The sequence below is a fragment of the Colias philodice genome, chromosome 21 (assembly GCF_061535455.1).
Source record: "Colias philodice isolate Cphi_HAF_F1 chromosome 21, ilColPhil1 Martin Lab GWU primary, whole genome shotgun sequence".
Taxonomy (NCBI): domain Eukaryota; kingdom Metazoa; phylum Arthropoda; class Insecta; order Lepidoptera; family Pieridae; genus Colias; species Colias philodice.
The window spans coordinates 4,876,887-4,902,266 of record NC_143106.1 but is presented as its reverse complement, the minus strand read 5'-3'; the positions used below and the strand labels follow the sequence as shown (position 1 = coordinate 4,902,266).

The window sequence follows — 25,380 nt, the reverse complement described above, 5'->3', positions numbered from 1 at the left end:
ATGTATTTATGCACTATCTACCTTTTTACTGATTTATTTTTCCTATATCCCAAGGTTGCCTGGAAGTAATCGCTTTTAAGCGATAAGGCCGCCAAATTGTACATTTATTTTAAGTTACCTATCGTTTCTGTTAATGTTGTTTTTGTGTGCATTGTACAATAAAGTGTTTTCTATTATAATCTATTCTAATACTTATATTATAAGAAACATAATTTCATTTTAAAGAGTTGTTTTTTTATATGACTATTAATAAACGTCCAAAAGTTTTACATGTACCATCAGGAACTTTATCAGCAACAGCTGGTGGAACCGGCCCTTAGTTGACATTTTAACTACATATAACAAATAAGAAAAGCTTTAATAAAAAATGTTAAATCAGGTTAATGACGTTAAGTAATTGTGCGTCATAAAATGTTGTCCCTCTGTCTGTATAAGACAACGCTATAATAAAATAGTATACTATAAAGTATAAACTATTTGTTCTATATTATATCCGGTCTGTGAGCGGTGAAGGGTCCTCTATCGATTACACCACTGACCAATGCGCAATATGAACTATCGATGATATAATCTTAAATGGCTTCCAATTCAATAACGGATACTAGAACATCAAACAACAATACGATCAATTGCTTTCAAGTACCTTCCTAATCAATATTCGAGAAGAAAACGCAATATCTGCGAGTGTTTACAGGCGAGCTAAAATGACGCTGATACTGTAAAATGAGCTTAAAATGTTACAAACCGAAAAATATATGATTTTTTATATAGTATCCGTTATTATACATTAATGAACACTCAAACAACAATACGATCAATTGCTTTCAAGTACCTTCCTAATCAATATTCGAGAAGAAAACGCAATATCTGCGAGTGTTTACAGGCGAGCTAAAATGACGCTGATACTGTAAAATGAGCTTAAAATGTTACAAACCGAAAAATATATGATTTTTTATATTATGGAAGTCTACTCTGTAATATATGGTGAAAATAATGAAAAATTCAATTAAATTGAATGAAAATTATGGAATAAAAATTATTTGCTTTTTGGAATACAATATAAATTGTATTTTATTATTACATTTAATAGAACCGTAGAACGTAATATGTACTAACTACGTGTATTGTACTAACCATACAGAAACATACCGCGAAGCAGTCGTCGATACATGATACATCGAATGTGATGTTTTTCAAACATGATCTATTACCGATTCATCCGCAAAACTCATCCGAATTATTTTAGTTCCCGATTCATCCGAAAAAATATTCCCGATTCATCCGAAATCCAAATTATAATTATATAATTACCAATTCATCCGAAAAAATATTCCCTTTTCATCCGGCATGAAAATATCCTTAAATAAGACAAGAAAAAGTATAGATAGCAGAAAAAATATTTTAAAATATATTAACTCATATTTTTAATATACTGTATTAGGTATTACAAATTATATGTATGTATAAATACAAGTACTCACTTTTTTACAATATTTTTTCACTTTTTAACTGACTTCCCAAAAAGGAGGAGGGTCTCAACTGCCGAGTTGTGTTTTTTTGTGTGTTTGTACATCGATAGCGCCCAAACGCGTTGACCGATTGATGTGATTCTTTTTACATTCGACCCGAAATATATTCCGAGTGGGCCCATTTCAAGAATATTTGAAATCGATCCAGTAGTTTCCAGGCGGAGACAATCGGTCGATTTCTCGAACTTGCGAGACGATGTACACTAACTTCTACTGCACGTATCGTGTTGTAACTTTGCATACGAATGTAGATAGAGACTAACCGACTTTTAAAAGAAGAAGAAGTACCTACATACGTAACGAATTCTCGCTTGAAATTTCGTGTTGTACCCTTCTTACAACACTAAAAAGTGAATTGAATATACCTGTCCGACTTCTAAGTACGTGTTAGAAGTCGGGAAGGTTTATTATTTTTACCTTTTGGAAGTCGGTTTTTTTTAAATTTATTTTTATAAGATAAACTGTACGAATCTATTCCTACATTATCTAAAATGCCCAAAAAAAAACTAAAAAGAAAAACATTACCTACTTACTACAAAAATAATATCTTCTAATATTCAAAATCTTTTATTTGTCGTCGGTCAGGTGACACGACCAACCTGTAAAAAAAAAATATATATATATATATATATATATATATATATATATATATATATATATATATATATATATATATATATATATATATATTTATCCCTCAAACAAACAGCCGTCCTCTGAAGACAAAAATGCATTTAAACTGGCGTCCACCTGCTTTTGGCGTCCGAATACTGGACGCCACTTTGATAGCCAGTGGCATTTACGTCCTATTGGTCCTAACAAACCGTAGGACAAATATCGATAGATGCCAAAATATCGCTTAAATGGCTGCAATAATATATTAAAAAGTTCCAGAAAAAATCTTAGCGCAGATGAGGCGCTGCTGTCGCGCGTATATTTACAGTCGTATAACTTGGAGATTTCCTGACTCCGACTCCGCGTATTTGGCGTCCACAACTGCGACGTTGCCAGCTCGTTCGCAACAATAGATCACAAATTCACAATCATAATATTTACCACTGACTGCAATTATAACAATATATTCGCCGTAGGAGGTGTACGCGTTGCGTATCATTAGGAGCCCGAGTTTATTTAAAAACTTTTAAAAAGTCAGTGAAAGTTTCAAAAAAAAATACGTGCAGTTACTGGATTTTTTTTAAAAGAATACTTGAGGCGTGATCTACAATCGATATAGAAGCCAAAAATATAGTTTTTAGAATTTTTGTCTGTTTGTCTGTATGTACGTCCGGGATAAACTCATGCATGGATTTACTTGAAATTATGCATGAATATTACTAAGAGGTCGGGTCAGGCTATAGGCTACATATTATCAAGCTATCACCTACGGGGCAGAAGAGTTCGTTTGTTTGGTTGAACGCGCTAATCTCAGGAACTACTAGTACGATTTGATTGATTTTATTCTTTCAGTGTGATAGCTCATTTATTGAGGAAGTCTATAAGCTATATAATATCACGCTAAAGCTAATAGGAGTGGAGCAGTTATGAAAAATGTTACCAAATTGGAGGAAATTTAAGCGACGGTAGCGGAACAGTAGTGTTTATCGTGGGTGAAATTCTTTATAAGCCATAAGATTTAAAGCGAAAAGACCACGATCGTAACTTTCAGTTAAAATAACAACATCCATACTATATTATTAATATTATAAATGCAAAGGTAACTCTGTCTGTCTGTCTGTTACTCAATCACGCCTAAACTACTGAACCAATTTTCATGAAATTTGGTATGGAGATATTTTGATACCCGAGAAAGGACATAGGCTACTTTTTATCCCGGGAAAATGACGAAATCCCGTAAATCCCACGGGAACGGGAACTATGCGGGTTTTTCTTTGACTGCGCGGGCGAAGCCGCGGGCGGAAACCTAGTAGTAAATATGTTTATATTGAACGGACGTACAATAGCTTTATACGGACGTCCAATTGCTATATACGAATGTTCAATTCAAATCTAGTGGGATATTCTCAAAATCTCTCTTCTTCTCTCTAAAAATATATCTTCCTACTAAATGCCAATAATTCCCATTGATCCCGGGAAAATCTGTGGGGACAAATGAGAATAATCCAATATGGTGCAAGTGATGCAACACGATTGGTAACAGTATTTCCATCATACAGTAGCTTGTAGCCAAACAGTACTGCCTTAAATAGTAAATTATCCCTCAATCGTAGTTCGAAGCGTGTCGAGGGGTTTCATCCTTTCATTGTGGATATCCCTAACATTCGAACTCGTCGCTTCGAGTCTTCTTTCATAATTAAAACAGCCAAACAATGGAATTCACTCCCTACCACTATTTTTCCTGAGCAATACAACCTGGACCTCTTCAAAGCTAGGGTGAATAGGCTTCTCCTAGGCAGACGTGTACCCAAGTAGACCACATCGTCGCTTTTACTCAGGTGGGATTGTGGTCAAACGATGGCCTATCGATTATAAAAAAAAATGTGTGCGTGTACTAGTGTACACACGTAAGAAGTGAAACTTCTTTATGACCTTATTTTTCAAAAAATAATTTACTATATGCAACTTTACAGAAATACGTCGATTCACGCGTGGTAGGCATAAGAAGATGGCGCGTAACGAAAAAATGTTACACTAAATTTTTTTCCCACCCCGATAAAGAAGTTTCACTTCAAAAAAAATAGTGCCACATTTTTACAATTAAAGTAGCCAGGTTATTTAACGTCCGTATATAGCTATTAGGCGTCCGTATATAGATATTGGACGTCCGTATATAATATTTGACGTCCATATATAATATTGGTTCACAAATAAAGTTATTACCTACCTAATTGTCTTATAAAAAAATAGACTAGATAAACATGTACATAATTATATGCTTGTTATTTTAGCAACTACCTGCGATTTTTCATGTAAAAATTACAGACATGAGCTTAATTTTCATTCTCTTATTATAAACTATTTGTGTACTAAACTTTATCAAAATCCATTGTTACTTAGTTGTGTAGATAGATAATAATAAATGATATAAAAATAATGTGCATCCGTATATGTATAGATCTTACGAAATTAGTATAAATGAAAAGACAAGCGTTAATAAAAGAAACCGAAATCTGGCAACGTCGCACTCACAAAATATGCCGTTCATGCTATGAGGACGCTAGATAGTCGATGCGATAGATAAATCACGATCAATATATCCAGGACGCCTATAATTAATGAGCATGGTTCGGGGTTCAAAAATGTTGCGGCACGAACGCAAGAAGAATATCGCGAAAAATTAAATTATTCGAAAATGACGTACCCCACGGAGCTGGCTATCGAAAAACTAAGCAATATTCATTAACACATTTTAAAAAAAGCAAGGGGAACTGGGGGACGTCGTAATGATGCACGACGTGCATGACGCCAAAAAGATTTTATGATGTAAATATATATATATATATATATATATAGGTAGATACCATATTTTTATAATACCTTTTCCCTTCTTCCATTATATATTAACAAAAAAATGTTAATAAGTGTGCCTAACCAATTGTTCTTATTACGAGAATTTTGCAGTCGGCAACCGAACAAAAGGGCTACAGAGCGTCAGGTAGGTATTTAAAAATACGAGCTCTATATTGCATAAAAGGGGTTTTATGATGGGATAGATAACACTGGTGAGAGTTTTCGGAATGGATTAGTATTTGTTAAAATATTGTTATTTAAATGTAATTGTTAATTTTAAAAAGACAATGTAAAAAGTTTTTAACTTTGCTTTTGTTTTAGTTGACTTTTCGCTCGCGATCAGGAAACATCTCTACTATCACTTACTGTAATCACTTTCTGAACATTTGACCCTTGCTCGTGATCGGATTTGTTGTTTTGCCTACGATTTGGATTAGTTTATCATGGATTCTACTTGTGAACCTAGTAGTTCCAGTCAGACTCAATTAGTTTTTGAGCAATCAGAACGAGGAGGACTTCTTTTATTGCGTGGTGGCTATCAGCATAACAAAAAACGCGAAAACAAAAACGGTACAACTGTTTGGTGTTGTGTGAAGTGGCAAACTCGGAAATGTCGTGGACGTGTAGTCACAAAAAACAATCTAGTTGTGAGTGATGATCCTCATACATGCCAACCAAATTTTGCTGCCAACATAATAAAGAAACAACTGAACCAATGCCGAAAATTAGCTGCAACGAAATCAGACCCAATACCAACGTTATTCAACAATGAGATGTCTTCGCTCGCTGATTTTGGCCTCGACCTAGTAGCAACAATACCGAAGTTTACATCAATAAAGAACAGTTTATACCATTCCAGAAATAAAGCACTGGGAGTGAAAAGAACCACATTTCAAACTGCTTCTGCCGTTGAAATCCCAGATGCATATAAAGACAAAATATTGCTGGCTGACTATACAGACCAAAGGAACAGAATCATAGTATTTGGAACACATAATGCGAAGCACTTACTAGCAACAGTTGAACATATTTTTGCAGATGGTACGTTTAAAATATGTCCTAAGCCCTTCTACCAACTTTACACAATCCATGGAGATTTGGGTAGTTCCGAAGAAACATCTAACGTTGTCCCGCTGGTATACGCGTTATTATTAAATAAGAAACAGGCTACTTATGAAATCCTTTTTCAAATAATAAAGTCGCAAGTGCCGGATTGGAATCCAAAAAAGTTTCAATCTGATTACGAGGCAGCAGCTATGAACGCAATGCAAAAAATAATGCCTAATTGTAAAATTGTAGGTTGTTATTTTCATTTTAAAAGTGCTCTAAGAAAAAAAGCAAAAGAATTAAAATTAAATAAAAATCCCGTACATAAAGCTCACGTTGCAATCTGTGGCGCTTTATCACTTCTGCCACAACACTTAATCAGTGATGGTTATTTATATATAATGGAAGATTGTTCCAATAACGGGCAAATATTAGCTTTTAATGACTACTTTGTGAACGCCTGGATTGAATCTAGTTTTTTCGGAAAATGGTCATTCTACGGTGAAAGATTCAGGACCACAAATCATTTAGAAGGGTGGCATTCAAAGTTAAATAAAGGAATATCGAATGCAAAACCGTCATTTATTAAATTTTTAGATCTCCTATTGAAAAATATAAAAGAATTTGATCTCAAAATAAAACAATTTGAACAGGGTATTCCAATTTCATATACTTAGAAACAAAAATGTCATAGATTTTGATAAACGTCTCGCTCATATAATTACGCAGCATCAAAACTGTGAAATTACCTTGGGTCATTGCTTAGAAAAAATTTGCAACTTAACGTAGTTATTAATATTAAAGTCTGAAATTTATACATCATAGGCTTTCGATTTATATGTATCAAACCTATACAGGAAGAATAATAGATAAGTCCTAAAGTTGATTTTTGTGTGTATTACTTAAAAAATATTATTATCCAAATCTGTATGTATCAAACCTATACAAAAAGGGTAATAGGCATTAAAGTTGATTTTGTAACACTTTATCCCATCAAAAACATCCTGTAAAAAACCCAAGTCTCGCAGCTCAGTCTTTCTACCGTCAAAAGTTGTGAGATCCATGTAATACCAAGTCGGTTAATCTATTTAGTGTCTACTTGAAGGACCTTCTGTCTTAAGTTATTACATAAGTTATTATCATGCCAATATTAAAAATATTTAACGTTTTAAACAAATAGATCGACTTGGACATCGCTTGATTTGATTATTAGTATGTATCACACTACACAGCACGACGGGCCAGCGACCAACAGGAACGAGAGTTTCAATCGCGTGAGGCGCGAGAGACTAAAGAATCTAATATAATATTGTAATATTCATTTTGTTTTCATGCGATGTCCAAGTCGATCTATTTGTTTAAAACGTTAAATATTTTTAATATTGGCATGATAATAACTTATGTAATAACTTAAGACAGAAGGTCCTTCAAGTAGACACTAAATAGATTAACCGACTTGGTATTACATGGATCTCACAACTTTTGACGGTAGAAAGACTGAGCTGCGAGACTTGGGTTTTTTACAGGATGTTTTTGATGGGATCTCACTTCTTTTTGTAGAGCCTTTCTTTTTGATACCATCTACTTCTAACGAATTTTGTTAAAGGTCTTATGATATTTTTTTTATTTTTATATGTAGTCTTCCTCCGACCGACACTATTAAGTAATTATATTTGAAGTCTAAGGTATTTATGTAAGTTCCTTAAAATTAACCAAACAACATCCCAATCGTAAGCAAATAATATCAGTAAACTAATGAGCAAGCCTTTTAGTCGTAAATGTAATTTATCAATCGAAATTATAAATGAAAATCGCAAACTTATAGGTTAGGTTTCGAGGCACATCCGAATCGCACGTATGCGTGCGGCTGCCGCTCGCTCGAAGGCATTCACATTTCATTGTTCTGTCATTTTGGCGTATATTTTGCTTGTCAGTCATAGAGTAAAATAGAGGCCAGTCTGTCTGTAAGGAGGCTAGTCGCGCCAACAATTTATATATAACAGATTTAAATTACATATAATATATTGTTTTATTAGATTTTCGTACTTCAAGACATGTCCAATCATGTGTTTTTCATTACGTCGACCATTTTACAAGTAATAATGTTGTTCAGTTTCATGGGCTAAACACACCCTTACCCACCCTATACCCCCTCCCTTGCCTCATATGGTAGGTACCTATCTACACCTATTAAATTTATAACCACCACCAACCACCAACTGCATAAATAACTTTGTAATCCCATATATTTATATGGGATTACAAAGTTATTGATGCAGTTGGTGTATTTGGAAAACTGGACCGAAATTACAAAATATTTAAGTTTTCCCATGATTAAGACACTAAACTCTATATGTATTCCAAATATGAAGCTTCTAAGGCTGCTAGAAGTGCCTTGGACTTTTGATGATCGGTGAGTCAGTGAGTGACAAAATTTAGAAACTTTAACAAGTTGTCATTCTTAAACTACTGGTTCAAATTGACTGAAATTTTAAATATTCCGTGTTTATACAATGCCGGATTAGTTACTGAAGATTCAGGTTTCTTGCTTTATCCACAACCGAATTATAGGGGGTCGAAAAAGGCCCGAATTGCTTCGAGAAAAGGATGGTACGGCCGTGCCGCTTTTTTTTTGCTCGACTTGGCGGGGGCACTGCCGTGCCCCCAGATTACTAATGTAGTAATTTAAATATTGTATTTGTTACTGTTTACAGCTTAAAAAAGAATTAACAAATAGTTGTATATCCAGATTTATATGTATCAAACCTATGCAGGAAGAATAATAGATAAGTCCTAAAGTTGATTTTTGAGTGTATTAGTTAAAAAATATTATTATCCAAATCTGTATGTATCAAACCTATACTTACAAAAAGGGCAATAGGCATTAAAGTTGATTTTGTAACACTTTATTACTAATGTAGTAATTTAAATATTGTATTTGTTACTGTTTACAGCTTAAAAAAGAATTAACAAATAGTTGTATATCCAGATTTATATGTATCAAACCTATACAGGAAGAATAATAGATAAGTCCTAAAGTTGATTTTTATGGTACTGTATTACTGGTGTTATATTATATGTTACATCTTACTATTTAAAGTTTTACAAAGAAATAATATATATTTACATAATTAAAATATTTGTTTTATTTGTCAACCCTCCATCACTTTTTTTATTAATAACTATCTTTAAAACTCTCGGATGAATCGGACATACCATTTACTCTTCGGATGAATGGGGAAAATATCATAGGTATTTCAATATTTAATCAAATTTATCCGGATGAATCGGGAATAGATCAAAAATATATCTTCCTACTAAATGCCAATAATTCCCATTGATCCCGGGAAAATCTGTGGGGACAAATGAGAATAATCCAATATGGTGCAAGTGATGCAACACGATTGGTAACAGTATTTCCATCATACAGTAGCTTGTAGCCAAACAGTACTGCCTTAAATAGTAAATTATCCCTCAATCGTAGTTCGAAGCGTGTCGAGGGGTTTCATCCTTTCATTGTGGATATCCCTAACATTCGAACTCGTCGCTTCGAGTCTTCTTTCATAATTAAAACAGCCAAACAATGGAATTCACTCCCTACCACTATTTTTCCTGAGCAATACAACCTGGACCTCTTCAAAGCTAGGGTGAATAGGCTTCTCCTAGGCAGACGTGTACCCAAGTAGACCACATCGTCGCTTTTACTCAGGTGGGATTGTGGTCAAACGATGGCCTATCGATTATAAAAAAAAATGTGTGCGTGTACTAGTGTACACACGTAAGAAGTGAAACTTCTTTATGACCTTATTTTTCAAAAAATAATTTACTATATGCAACTTTACAGAAATACGTCGATTCACGCGTGGTAGGCATAAGAAGATGGCGCGTAACGAAAAAATGTTACACTAAATTTTTTTCCCACCCCGATAAAGAAGTTTCACTTCAAAAAAAATAGTGCCACATTTTTACAATTAAAGTAGCCAGGTTATTTAACGTCCGTATATAGCTATTAGGCGTCCGTATATAGATATTGGACGTCCGTATATAATATTTGACGTCCATATATAATATTGGTTCACAAATAAAGTTATTACCTACCTAATTGTCTTATAAAAAAATAGACTAGATAAACATGTACATAATTATATGCTTGTTATTTTAGCAACTACCTGCGATTTTTCATGTAAAAATTACAGACATGAGCTTAATTTTCATTCTCTTATTATAAACTATTTGTGTACTAAACTTTATCAAAATCCATTGTTACTTAGTTGTGTAGATAGATAATAATAAATGATATAAAAATAATGTGCATCCGTATATGTATAGATCTTACGAAATTAGTATAAATGAAAAGACAAGCGTTAATAAAAGAAACCGAAATCTGGCAACGTCGCACTCACAAAATATGCCGTTCATGCTATGAGGACGCTAGATAGTCGATGCGATAGATAAATCACGATCAATATATCCAGGACGCCTATAATTAATGAGCATGGTTCGGGGTTCAAAAATGTTGCGGCACGAACGCAAGAAGAATATCGCGAAAAATTAAATTATTCGAAAATGACGTACCCCACGGAGCTGGCTATCGAAAAACTAAGCAATATTCATTAACACATTTTAAAAAAAGCAAGGGGAACTGGGGGACGTCGTAATGATGCACGACGTGCATGACGCCAAAAAGATTTTATGATGTAAATATATATATATATATATATATATAGGTAGATACCATATTTTTATAATACCTTTTCCCTTCTTCCATTATATATTAACAAAAAAATGTTAATAAGTGTGCCTAACCAATTGTTCTTATTACGAGAATTTTGCAGTCGGCAACCGAACAAAAGGGCTACAGAGCGTCAGGTAGGTATTTAAAAATACGAGCTCTATATTGCATAAAAGGGGTTTTATGATGGGATAGATAACACTGGTGAGAGTTTTCGGAATGGATTAGTATTTGTTAAAATATTGTTATTTAAATGTAATTGTTAATTTTAAAAAGACAATGTAAAAAGTTTTTAACTTTGCTTTTGTTTTAGTTGACTTTTCGCTCGCGATCAGGAAACATCTCTACTATCACTTACTGTAATCACTTTCTGAACATTTGACCCTTGCTCGTGATCGGATTTGTTGTTTTGCCTACGATTTGGATTAGTTTATCATGGATTCTACTTGTGAACCTAGTAGTTCCAGTCAGACTCAATTAGTTTTTGAGCAATCAGAACGAGGAGGACTTCTTTTATTGCGTGGTGGCTATCAGCATAACAAAAAACGCGAAAACAAAAACGGTACAACTGTTTGGTGTTGTGTGAAGTGGCAAACTCGGAAATGTCGTGGACGTGTAGTCACAAAAAACAATCTAGTTGTGAGTGATGATCCTCATACATGCCAACCAAATTTTGCTGCCAACATAATAAAGAAACAACTGAACCAATGCCGAAAATTAGCTGCAACGAAATCAGACCCAATACCAACGTTATTCAACAATGAGATGTCTTCGCTCGCTGATTTTGGCCTCGACCTAGTAGCAACAATACCGAAGTTTACATCAATAAAGAACAGTTTATACCATTCCAGAAATAAAGCACTGGGAGTGAAAAGAACCACATTTCAAACTGCTTCTGCCGTTGAAATCCCAGATGCATATAAAGACAAAATATTGCTGGCTGACTATACAGACCAAAGGAACAGAATCATAGTATTTGGAACACATAATGCGAAGCACTTACTAGCAACAGTTGAACATATTTTTGCAGATGGTACGTTTAAAATATGTCCTAAGCCCTTCTACCAACTTTACACAATCCATGGAGATTTGGGTAGTTCCGAAGAAACATCTAACGTTGTCCCGCTGGTATACGCGTTATTATTAAATAAGAAACAGGCTACTTATGAAATCCTTTTTCAAATAATAAAGTCGCAAGTGCCGGATTGGAATCCAAAAAAGTTTCAATCTGATTACGAGGCAGCAGCTATGAACGCAATGCAAAAAATAATGCCTAATTGTAAAATTGTAGGTTGTTATTTTCATTTTAAAAGTGCTCTAAGAAAAAAAGCAAAAGAATTAAAATTAAATAAAAATCCCGTACATAAAGCTCACGTTGCAATCTGTGGCGCTTTATCACTTCTGCCACAACACTTAATCAGTGATGGTTATTTATATATAATGGAAGATTGTTCCAATAACGGGCAAATATTAGCTTTTAATGACTACTTTGTGAACGCCTGGATTGAATCTAGTTTTTTCGGAAAATGGTCATTCTACGGTGAAAGATTCAGGACCACAAATCATTTAGAAGGGTGGCATTCAAAGTTAAATAAAGGAATATCGAATGCAAAACCGTCATTTATTAAATTTTTAGATCTCCTATTGAAAAATATAAAAGAATTTGATCTCAAAATAAAACAATTTGAACAGGGTATTCCAATTTCATATACTTAGAAACAAAAATGTCATAGATTTTGATAAACGTCTCGCTCATATAATTACGCAGCATCAAAACTGTGAAATTACCTTGGGTCATTGCTTAGAAAAAATTTGCAACTTAACGTAGTTATTAATATTAAAGTCTGAAATTTATACATCATAGGCTTTCGATTTATATGTATCAAACCTATACAGGAAGAATAATAGATAAGTCCTAAAGTTGATTTTTGTGTGTATTACTTAAAAAATATTATTATCCAAATCTGTATGTATCAAACCTATACAAAAAGGGTAATAGGCATTAAAGTTGATTTTGTAACACTTTATCCCATCAAAAACATCCTGTAAAAAACCCAAGTCTCGCAGCTCAGTCTTTCTACCGTCAAAAGTTGTGAGATCCATGTAATACCAAGTCGGTTAATCTATTTAGTGTCTACTTGAAGGACCTTCTGTCTTAAGTTATTACATAAGTTATTATCATGCCAATATTAAAAATATTTAACGTTTTAAACAAATAGATCGACTTGGACATCGCTTGATTTGATTATTAGTATGTATCACACTACACAGCACGACGGGCCAGCGACCAACAGGAACGAGAGTTTCAATCGCGTGAGGCGCGAGAGACTAAAGAATCTAATATAATATTGTAATATTCATTTTGTTTTCATGCGATGTCCAAGTCGATCTATTTGTTTAAAACGTTAAATATTTTTAATATTGGCATGATAATAACTTATGTAATAACTTAAGACAGAAGGTCCTTCAAGTAGACACTAAATAGATTAACCGACTTGGTATTACATGGATCTCACAACTTTTGACGGTAGAAAGACTGAGCTGCGAGACTTGGGTTTTTTACAGGATGTTTTTGATGGGATCTCACTTCTTTTTGTAGAGCCTTTCTTTTTGATACCATCTACTTCTAACGAATTTTGTTAAAGGTCTTATGATATTTTTTTTATTTTTATATGTAGTCTTCCTCCGACCGACACTATTAAGTAATTATATTTGAAGTCTAAGGTATTTATGTAAGTTCCTTAAAATTAACCAAACAACATCCCAATCGTAAGCAAATAATATCAGTAAACTAATGAGCAAGCCTTTTAGTCGTAAATGTAATTTATCAATCGAAATTATAAATGAAAATCGCAAACTTATAGGTTAGGTTTCGAGGCACATCCGAATCGCACGTATGCGTGCGGCTGCCGCTCGCTCGAAGGCATTCACATTTCATTGTTCTGTCATTTTGGCGTATATTTTGCTTGTCAGTCATAGAGTAAAATAGAGGCCAGTCTGTCTGTAAGGAGGCTAGTCGCGCCAACAATTTATATATAACAGATTTAAATTACATATAATATATTGTTTTATTAGATTTTCGTACTTCAAGACATGTCCAATCATGTGTTTTTCATTACGTCGACCATTTTACAAGTAATAATGTTGTTCAGTTTCATGGGCTAAACACACCCTTACCCACCCTATACCCCCTCCCTTGCCTCATATGGTAGGTACCTATCTACACCTATTAAATTTATAACCACCACCAACCACCAACTGCATAAATAACTTTGTAATCCCATATATTTATATGGGATTACAAAGTTATTGATGCAGTTGGTGTATTTGGAAAACTGGACCGAAATTACAAAATATTTAAGTTTTCCCATGATTAAGACACTAAACTCTATATGTATTCCAAATATGAAGCTTCTAAGGCTGCTAGAAGTGCCTTGGACTTTTGATGATCGGTGAGTCAGTGAGTGACAAAATTTAGAAACTTTAACAAGTTGTCATTCTTAAACTACTGGTTCAAATTGACTGAAATTTTAAATATTCCGTGTTTATACAATGCCGGATTAGTTACTGAAGATTCAGGTTTCTTGCTTTATCCACAACCGAATTATAGGGGGTCGAAAAAGGCCCGAATTGCTTCGAGAAAAGGATGGTACGGCCGTGCCGCTTTTTTTTTGCTCGACTTGGCGGGGGCACTGCCGTGCCCCCAGATTACTAATGTAGTAATTTAAATATTGTATTTGTTACTGTTTACAGCTTAAAAAAGAATTAACAAATAGTTGTATATCCAGATTTATATGTATCAAACCTATGCAGGAAGAATAATAGATAAGTCCTAAAGTTGATTTTTGAGTGTATTAGTTAAAAAATATTATTATCCAAATCTGTATGTATCAAACCTATACTTACAAAAAGGGCAATAGGCATTAAAGTTGATTTTGTAACACTTTATTACTAATGTAGTAATTTAAATATTGTATTTGTTACTGTTTACAGCTTAAAAAAGAATTAACAAATAGTTGTATATCCAGATTTATATGTATCAAACCTATACAGGAAGAATAATAGATAAGTCCTAAAGTTGATTTTTATGGTACTGTATTACTGGTGTTATATTATATGTTACATCTTACTATTTAAAGTTTTACAAAGAAATAATATATATTTACATAATTAAAATATTTGTTTTATTTGTCAACCCTCCATCACTTTTTTTATTAATAACTATCTTTAAAACTCTCGGATGAATCGGACATACCATTTACTCTTCGGATGAATGGGGAAAATATCATAGGTATTTCAATATTTAATCAAATTTATCCGGATGAATCGGGAATAGATCATCATTCATGTTAAGAAAAATAAAACAACACATCTACGAATTTTCCAAAAGCATTATTAGCGCCAATATGTTTATTCCCTAGAATTTAACTCATCAAGTATTTATTTTATTGACTCATCCAAATTCAAATTTGTTAATTATGAATTGTAAATGTTGGCTTTTGTAAATACCACGCATTTTGTAATTTACCTGGAATTCTTGTTTGATTAATGTTATTATGGTTTTGTGTATGTAGGTAGACTGGTGAAGTACATAATAAACAAATTATGTATGTACATACTTGATACTTTGAACGTTAATAGAAGACTAGAAATTAAAGAAAAAAAAACAGTTATTTTTTGGTTATTATGGAAGACAAACATATTTCATATTTATTTTGTAATCCTGAGGTATTACGGGATCTTCGTAAGAGCATGCATTGCAAAAAATGTGTGTTTATGTATTTTATCAAATTACCATTTCACAGTGAAACAGATGTGTCTATCAATTAATTATTAAAACACCTGTGTACCAAGTGAAAAAGAATGCAAATACATTATATGTATATTTGTAGAGCAACAATTAGCTGTAGGTACCTAATTATTTAATTAAAATGGAAAATTTCATAAGTAAAAACCTTACTCATGTGATAGGTACGAATAACTTTTACGACTAGAAAGTAATAAAATCAATATTAAAAAATAATGATAAACCTTACTGTAATTATTTTATTATCTATTGGCATAATAATACTCGCTTTAAGGCTTTTACATGCGCTAATAACCTTGACCATACTTGACGGATCTCAAACCTCTCCCGCTGCACCTTCTTTTTTCTTCGCATTTTGTATTTAAAAAGATACTAATCAGTGAAACAAAATATCCTCGTCAGGGACTGTTGTGTAACTGATAATTTATTAAACATAAAATTTTCAGAGCTCTAAGTCAGCAGGTTACGAAGTTTATAGAGTATTTGCGGAAAAATCGATGACCACGGCACATTTTTTTTCTAGAAATCTATTAACTTTGGAAAAAATTCCTCGCGAGCAATTAAAGATCAAAGACCATCCTATTTTATATATTTTTTTCGGTATTGTGCTGTATGTTGTACCAGACTTTATAGAGGTTGAACATAGTCGAAATTGCCGGGTAACGCCTTAATAATTACAAAAGCACAAATTTTAATACGCTCATAAATTACCCACGGTAATAAATAAATACTTATTTCACAGAATTATTACATACTTATGCATCAGCTATTTCAAAGTGGTACATACGTATGTATTTTTCGATAAGACTGTAGTTAGTGTAAAATGTTTAGTAGTGAGGCGCAAATACCAAGGCATTATAAGGCTATTGTGATTGGATTTTTTGTAAACAAAATGTTGGATCATCATGTACATGAATGTAATGTTATTTTTTATTCGAAACCAAACACTTTTTGTTACTCGGTTGAGATCCGCAATAAGAGAAATAACACCTATTTGTTGAATTACTTTATTCAAGTTTCTTTAAAAGTTATAAGATAAGAAAAATACGTTTAGAAATACATAATATAATAAGCAACCCGCCTTAATACTAAGAATTTACCGGAAAGTTCTTTTGTATATGAAAACTCTCGACTGAAGTAGGTAGGAATTAATATTCTTACTTATTCTTTGGATGTAAGGTATCTTTAACTTTTGTATGCGGATATCTCCACATTTAAATATAACTGGCAGCCTTTTGGTAGCACATAGATTCGTCTCACAATTCACAAATAGGTACGTCAGAAACAAAAATCTTCAGGCACTTGAGCAACACCTTGCGATACCCAAATATTCAGCAGTAATTATAGTCATATATAATATATATATATATCCGGGGGCACGGCAGTGCCCCCGCCAAGTCGAGCAAAAAAAAGCGGCACGGCCGTACCATCCTTTTCTCGAAGCAATTCGGGCCTTTTTCGACCCCCTATAATTCGGTTGTGGATAAAGCAAGAAACCTGAATCTTCAGTAACTAATCCGGCATTGTATAAACACGGAATATTTAAAATTTCAATCAATTTGAACCAGTAGTTTAAGAATGACAACTTGTTAAAGTTTCTAAATTTTGTCACTCACTGACTCACCGATCATCAAAAGTCCAAGGCACTTCTAGCAGACTTAGAAGCTTCATATTTGGAATACATATAGAGTTTAGTGTCTTAATCATGGGAAAACTTAAATATTTTATAATTTCGGTCCAGTTTTCCAAATACACCAACTGCATCAATAACTTTGTAAACCCATATAAATATATGGGATTACAAAGTTATTTATGCAGTTGGTGGTTGGTGGTGGTTATAAATTTAATAGGTGTAGATAGGTACCTACCATATGACGCAAGGGAGGGGGTATAGGGTGGGTAAGGGTGTGTTTAGCCCATGAAACTGAACAACATTATTACTTGTAAAATGGTCGACGTAATGAAAAACACATGATTGGACATGTCTTGAAGTACGAAAATCTAATAAAACAATATATTATAATTTTAATTTATTATATTATAAAGAGGAAAAGTTTGTAAGTATGTATGTATGTATGTATGTATGTATGTATGGTTTTCACGCATAAACTACTGGACCGATTTAAAAAATTCTTTCACCATTAGAAAGCTGCATCTTTACTGAGCAACATAGGCTATATTGCATTTTCAAAAAAATTAGAGATCCTTACCAAAAATGCAATAATGTAACCCAAGGTGTAAAAAAATCCTCAATAAAAATTCTGTCATCGCCTGCGCTGCGGAATCTATTGAAGATAGAACAAAAAAATGTTCTACGGTATTATAGAATGGATCAATATCTACAAGAAAGTCCGCGATACCATATGTCCATCTTCAGTAGTTATGTTACTACAACAACTTTTTTACGTTTTCAAAGTAAATAGAAGTGCCGACAGTAATCAAACCATGTTATCCATACACATATATTAATCCTTATCCCATTAAATGATGTTTTATTATAGACTGTTTCAATACCAGCAAAATACTTTTTAAATGAAAAGAATTGGATATTCCATTCAAAAGATATAACGAATTTTTAAAAGTGTCAATCTACAGAAAATAGTAGGTATACTGTTCGAGCAGGCCGTAGTGCGGGGGTCACGGAGGAATTCTACCAATATGCGTCTTGACGGAACACAGTGGGGTTTTGGTCGGTAGGAAACCGACATAACCCACGGCCCCTCCCCCGGAGGCCGTGGGTATCTATGAAAGATTTCCCCACTTAAACAAAAAAAAAAAAGGCTGTAGTGCGGGACGGGGTAAAGGTGATTTTCATGTGAATAAAAATTAAACCTATAGTCCGACCTATAGTAGACTTTTCACTGTAACGATATCGCTATTCGCTATCTATGCGGGTGAAACCGCAGGGCATTGCTAGTATATTATAATTTAAATCTGTTATATATAAATTGTTGGCGCGACTAGCCTCCTTACAGACAGACTGGCCTCTATTTTACTCTATGACTGACAAGCAAAATATACGCCAAAATGACAGAACAATGAAATGTGAATGCCTTCGAGCGAGCGGCAGCCGCACGCATACGTGCGAGCGCCCTCATGCTGTTCGGATGTGCCTCGAAACCTAACCTATAAGTTTGCGATTTTCATTTATAATTTCGATTGATAAATTACATTTACGACTAAAAGGCTTGCTCATTAGTTTACTGATATTATTTGCTTACGATTGGGATGTTGTTTGGTTAATTTTAAGGAACTTACATAAATACCTTAGTCTTCAAATATAATTACTTAATAGTGTCGGTCGGAGGAAGACTACATATAAAAATAAGAAAATATCATAAGACCTTTAACAAAATTCGTTAGAAGTAGATGGTATCAAAAAGAAAGGCTCTACAAAAAGAAGTGAGATCCCATCAAAAACATCCTGTAAAAAACCCAAGTCTCGCAGCTCAGTCTTTCTACCGTCAAAAGTTGTGAGATCCATGTAATACCAAGTCGGTTAATCTATTTAGTGTCTACTTGAAGGACCTTCTGTCTTAAGTTATTACATAAGTTATTATCATGCCAATATTAAAAATATTTAACGTTTTAAACAAATAGATCGACTTGGACATCGCATGAAAACAAAATGAATATTACAATATTATATTAGATTCTTTAGTCTCTCGCGCCTCACGCGATTGAAACTCTCGTTCCTGTTGGTCGCTGGCCCGTCGTGCTGTGTAGTGTGATACATACTAATAATCAAATCAAGCGATGTCCAAGTCGATCTATTTGTTTAAAACGTTAAATATTTTTAATATTGGCATGATAATAACTTATGTAATAACTTAAGACAGAAGGTCCTTCAAGTAGACACTAAATAGATTAACCGACTTGGTATTACATGGATCTCACAACTTTTGACGGTAGAAAGACTGAGCTGCGAGACTTGGGTTTTTTACAGGATGTTTTTGATGGGATATATATATATATATATGTTTCTAGAAACTTTTCTTGCTACTATTAACCCTATTTCCATTTGCTGAAGGTTCACTTTTATTGCAACAGTGATTCGGCATTTTTCAAACAGATTGTGACGTCAAGTCATTGGGTAATTTTGATTCTTCTATAATAGCTCTAACATCCTTAGAACTGAGCTCTTTGTTGGCACTCAAAAAACTTAACAAAGACTATGTTCGCTTACGACTTATGCGCCTATAAGTTAACCAGCAAAAAAACAGTTATGATGTTGTAAAAAATGATGAATACCTCATCACGATGGAGGAGTTATTCCTCGTGTCATTGAACTGATTGGGGCATAGGCAAGAAGAAGTGTAAGAAGTTGCTACTGTTTTTCTTTAAGCTTTTCAGTTTTTCATTCTAATGCACGTCTATCAGGTGGTCCTGTTTCTTTAATACTGAAGCTAATGAAAAAAATCCGACGAATTGAGAACCTCCTGTCTTTTTGTTACGGTTTACGGGTGAGACTATGCCTCATTTATACACACAGATATCTGAACAGCCTTGTAAAATTAATTTTAAAGTTTGATCCATTTTAACCATGCTCTACCTTTTCATATTCTTAATTATCCTATTAGAATAATTTTGAATTGAAATACATGATATGCCTTCATATAAATTTCCTATTTATTTGATCTGACATAGATACATATTTTTACTTTTATTTTAATATCTGCACGACTTTGATTGTATTCTAAGTACATCATAATGCACTTGTAATGAAGACAATTATTTATGTTACAATATAAATCAAATATTTTTTCAAAAGCCAAGGCTAAAAAAACAATCCATCAAAGCTTCTCTTGAAGGTTCCCTTGAAGTTTTCAAATGGATAATTTGTAATTAATATTATTTGTAGCCCTATATTTATGTACCTATGAGTATGTATCTATGAGTTAATTTCATGTAAGCTTTAAAGCTTCTTTATTTCTAAATACTAAAATTGTTCATATATCATAATATGTACCGAGTACCGACTATAATGAGTGTTTACTCAGTGGATTGATAATAATAAGATATGATGTTATCCTCGTGATTTTCATAATTATTCAGGTACTAGGGTAATTCCAACGTGATCTACTCAGAAAGATCAAACTGATACTAATCATTAATTATATATTCTATATTATTATGTACTTAATGGCTATTAAATGCTAACAAGACAGCAATTACAGAAATATGAAGTGCCGTCTGAATTGAGATTGTAAAATGTATAAAACATTGTTCTGTAATAAACGATAAAATAAATTGTACTGTCTATGGAAGTGAGAATCTGACCTTTTAATTATTAGAAATAAATAAATAAATATGAACTGCTTTGTTAGATATCCTGCACTGTGCACATCATTTATTAAATGACACATTAGGGAGGATATTTACTAAGGGATGGAATTACGACCTCAGGACGATCTATTGCACGCCTCATAAGCGAAGCGTTGAGGTGGGTACTACTGTCACTTCGCGCAAAACATCTGATTTTTCAAACTTAAAATGTCTTTATGTATCATACATTGCACTTGTAAGATAATACATACACACACATATTAAGAAAAAACACTATTTTTAACGTTCATGATATTTTTGATGTCATTTTTGTTATTTAAACTAGTTAAAAAACAGTTTAAAAAAGTTCTGTCTTGGACGTCCGTGTGTCTGTATGTGCGGATCCTTTTTCTTGTTAACACGATAGCGACCGAAATACTTTACTAATCGAGTCTTTTTTTTTCTCTTACGCTTGAGTATGCTCAGGAATAGAACCCTTTCATTTTTCAGGGTCTGATTCGATGTGGTTTAATTGTTATTAAATAAACAAAAATAATACATAATTAATAAATATTTATTAAAAAAAATTAAGAGGCGTGCACTTTTGGATTTTCCAAATTATTTATTATTTAATTAGAACATGCCTATTTTGATAAAAATAATGTAAAAGATATGAAAAGCCTAAGCAGCGATATCAAAAGCAGGATTACCAAGATACATCATACATTATACAACACATAGTCATAGAAAGTCTAATCAGTCATGACTTCTATTAAAAAAAAGTGAAAATTTTTCTTTTCAAAATATGCAATATACCTATATCTCCCCGTGTTCATCAGTTATCATCAATGAACAATAATGAAATACTTAATTACGCAATTTGCTATTATTTGTCTAACTAGACGTAGACACATACCGATAAAGAATTATGTCGGCAAGACGGATCACGGAGCCATTTTTAATTAGCATCCATTAAAGACGCTATGTCGCTAAAAACTGTTATGAAAATACAAAAAGATATAATGCAACTAATTGTTTTCGTGATCGAGAGAATCAATAAGCTTTTAATGAACTCGTGAACACTAGTCATGGAATAAAAACTTGGACAGTAGTGGCCTTCATGTTAGATATTATTATTTAAGTAAGTATATAAACTTTGTAAGTATATGTTAATATCATAACACAGCACGCAATTATTGAAATACTTTGTCGACTCTCTCCAAATTTTACGCACTATAAAAGTGAGACAAAGGAAATGATGCATTTAATTATAGCAACCGTTTAGTAAAGGCCGCTAATATTATTAAAATAATGAACGCTGTGTGTGTTTATGTCGCTTCAGAGTACCTATATCCGGTATAAAAGTACTCAACCTAGAATTAAGCTTCGATTCGCCATATTGCAAATAGTTTTGCAGGACGGGACGCAAAAAACGTGTATACTCTCCCCGTCGAAGGGTCGGGAAGTGCCGTATCTCTTGCATACTTCTAACTTCGCCTACCAACACATTCATAATATTTTACCTATGTAAGTACATATATTGTATGTTGCGATTTGCGCTATTTTAAACGAAGTAGAGCGCATGTGCAAAAATCGGCGGCAGAATTATAGTGTCGTCATGTTGGTAGTGAATTTAAAACTCTCCTCCTAAAGTACACAACTACATTTTTTGTTTTCACCTCTCCGTTTACTGTTTAGAAATTTAACAAAACACTACACACTACATTAAACTTCTTTGACATTTCTAGAGATCGGTCATCGGAGATTCGATACGGAAGTTGCAACTTGCATCGCATTAACAGTCTCTACTCTCTAGTTTACTAGGTGACTGGAGAAAGCGAAGGGCCACTTTCGATGGTTTTTTAAATTGCACTTTATTAACGCGTGTAATGAGACTATATTGCCGTGTAGAACAATCACGGAAGCTCGTGTGTGACGCTATTTAGAAAAAACACAATTAACACCACATACAGGTTCCATTACTTATTCAATTGATATTGACTAGGCTTTTGAAAGTCACAATCGATCTCCTTTTTCGTGAGCCAAGGAAAAGTAGTAGTGTGTTAAGTTACATTTTAAGTTCTTCACACATAAGAAATCACTCCCTGGATTATAATATATTGTGACTATATACGAAAAAAAAATTAAAGAAATTCAGTAAGAATTATTCTTAATTTTTAATATAATAATAACCTTTGATATGTTTTCAAAAATAACCAAGGTTCTAATCTCTCTACCAAATTTTATACAGGTCAAATCAGCTGTTTTTATGTTATTGAGTAACCAACATCTATATTCTGAAGTCAGGGTGGGTAATTGTGAATAGGGGTGATTTTAAACTATAAACAAGATTTTTTTTTATAAACTATTATCTAAATTAAATGTTATTTACAGTTGTAAAAGTAGTTATTTAGAATTGTTATTAAAAGTATAAGTGGAGTTGTTTTTGACCCTGTACAAAATTACCCACATTGACCCCATCCATGGAAAATTATGCATATCTTTTAGTATAAGGCAGTTCAATAAAGAAACGAATCTTCAATGGCGGCGCTTATCATTCCCTCTCGCTTACACACGGCCGTACGGCATGCAAAAAAAAATGGAAAAATAAAATCACTAAAATGTATTTGATTTTCCCTATAATAGTTTTTATCATACAATGACAATTGTGCATTTGCGAAAGTAAATAATGTTTTATTGGAATTTGACAAAATATGTTCTTTGGGAAAAGTTGTTCAGTTTTATGGGCTCATTACAAATATTATGGGGATTTTGTTACATTCTGTATACGTAAATATGATAATTCATATAAATACACAAATACCATAAGAAAAAAGTTTGTCAACAAACAATTTGAAATAATTAATAAAATAATTATCCATTCACGTTATTTTTATTTTCTTTTTTGCTGACCCTACCATACGACAGTGTCAGCTTTGGCCGCCATTGAAGATTCGTTTCTTTATTGAACTGCGTAATAGTACATAAATTGAATTAAGCTATAAAATATGTGGTGTGTTAATGTTTAAGAAAAAACAGTCATAAAAAAGTTATTTGTTTGACTCACTGTCTTATCAACAAATTACTGTAAATTGACTACACTTTATACCTCATAGAGCATGATGATGTACATGTAAGTACATGACTACGAATAGAAAAAAATAACCTGTTGTATTTAAAATTTTAAATTAAGTTTATAAATTATCTGATGTGACCGTTTGTAATGAATGATAATCAAGATTCTTTTATTATCAAGTAATTTATTAAGCATAATATTCTGGCCAACCATGAACCATCCCATATTTATTCTGTTGGATGTGAATGGTCTGGGAACATCTGAAATATCTGATCAATGAAACCATAACTTTGAAAAGAGTCCCGCATTCAATGTTCAGAAAGTTGGCCAGCTTAATCGAAGAACTTGAAATAATGTAAGTTACTTATTTTATAATTCATATCCAAATTTGGGTGTTGTTAGAGAGTATATGGCGTAATTGAATAACTAAGTTATTTCTTATTCATATATTAACACCAGTAGTTCCTGAGATTAGCGAGTTCAAACAAACAAACATACAAACTCTTAAGCTTTATAATATTAGTAAGTATAGATTACCAAATACGATTCATAAAACTAAAATGAGAGGTATAACTACGTACCTACATATTATTATAAATATGTTGACTCTCTTAGAATATACATTAATTACTTTTAATAATTAAGTATATTGGTTTTATCACTATATTATAATGTAAAAATACGTTCTGTATGTCTGACGAAATAAAGTTCAATAAGTTAAGTCGGCATGTCGCATTTTTTTAGTAATTATGAGAAATTACTTACATTCCATTTGGAAGTGTACTGGAGCTTGCAAAGCAGAAAGTATTTAAATTTTCATGACACGATGAAATTGAAAACTTGAAAAAAGCGATGAACAAACTTCCAAATTCCATGAAAATTTGTGAAATGTAAATAAACAAACGTCAACTCATGACAGCCTAAAACCACAGGCACAGATAATAACTAAGGATTATAACGACAATTTGACAGAACACTAATAGCTGTGACCAAGCTGTGACTAATAGCCAGACTCCTATGCCCAAGAAGCTTATATCTAATCTATGGACTATGCCAGACACAGACTGACAGTAGACATTTTTTTTAATTAAAGATAAACTACAAAAAATACATATTTTTATGTATTTTTATATACATAACTACATAATGATAATGTTCCGGCTGTTCCTTTGTTGTTGTGTTGTGTTCTTAATACATATTCAAAATATATTTTGATGTTACTGATTCCCATTCAGGTGTAGAGACTGCGATTCAAACCATTACGATTTACGTCTCAAAGAATAATATAGTATTCTTGCATATTTTATAGTTTCACGATCACCTGGTATCACCATATATGGTGGCGCCACCGTTGTGTATGACGGCTAAAAATAAACTTGTACTAGAATTAATTCCACAGGTAGCATAAAACTTGTTTCCATCTTTTCTAAAGAGAGGGCGTTGAACTCAACTATAC

General features: G+C 32.9%; 2 protein-coding genes, 1 long non-coding RNA gene and 2 pseudogenes across 3 annotated transcripts in view; 3 read left to right on the top strand and 2 right to left on the bottom strand.

The window, feature by feature from the left end:
* Positions 1-24,835, bottom strand: part of LOC149478854 (methyl-CpG-binding domain protein 4-like) — a 40,870-nt gene extending 16,035 nt beyond the window's left edge. The window contains exon 1 of the mRNA XM_089709143.1: positions 24,690-24,835. Within this exon, the coding sequence (XP_089565269.1) occupies positions 24,690-24,696 (7 nt within the window). The 5' untranslated portion in view covers positions 24,697-24,835. The remainder of the gene's footprint in view (positions 1-24,689) is intronic.
* The window catches only part of LOC149478850 (uncharacterized), a 70,435-nt gene that overhangs the window by 10,063 nt on the left and 34,992 nt on the right, over positions 1-25,380 (top strand). The gene's annotated exons all lie outside the window — the stretch shown is intronic.
* The window catches only part of LOC149478851 (uncharacterized), a 56,956-nt gene that overhangs the window by 16,323 nt on the left and 15,253 nt on the right, over positions 1-25,380 (bottom strand). The window lies entirely within an intron of this gene.
* On the top strand, positions 5,331-7,017 carry LOC149478856 (uncharacterized; annotated as a pseudogene).
* LOC149478855 (uncharacterized) lies at positions 11,102-12,788 on the top strand (annotated as a pseudogene).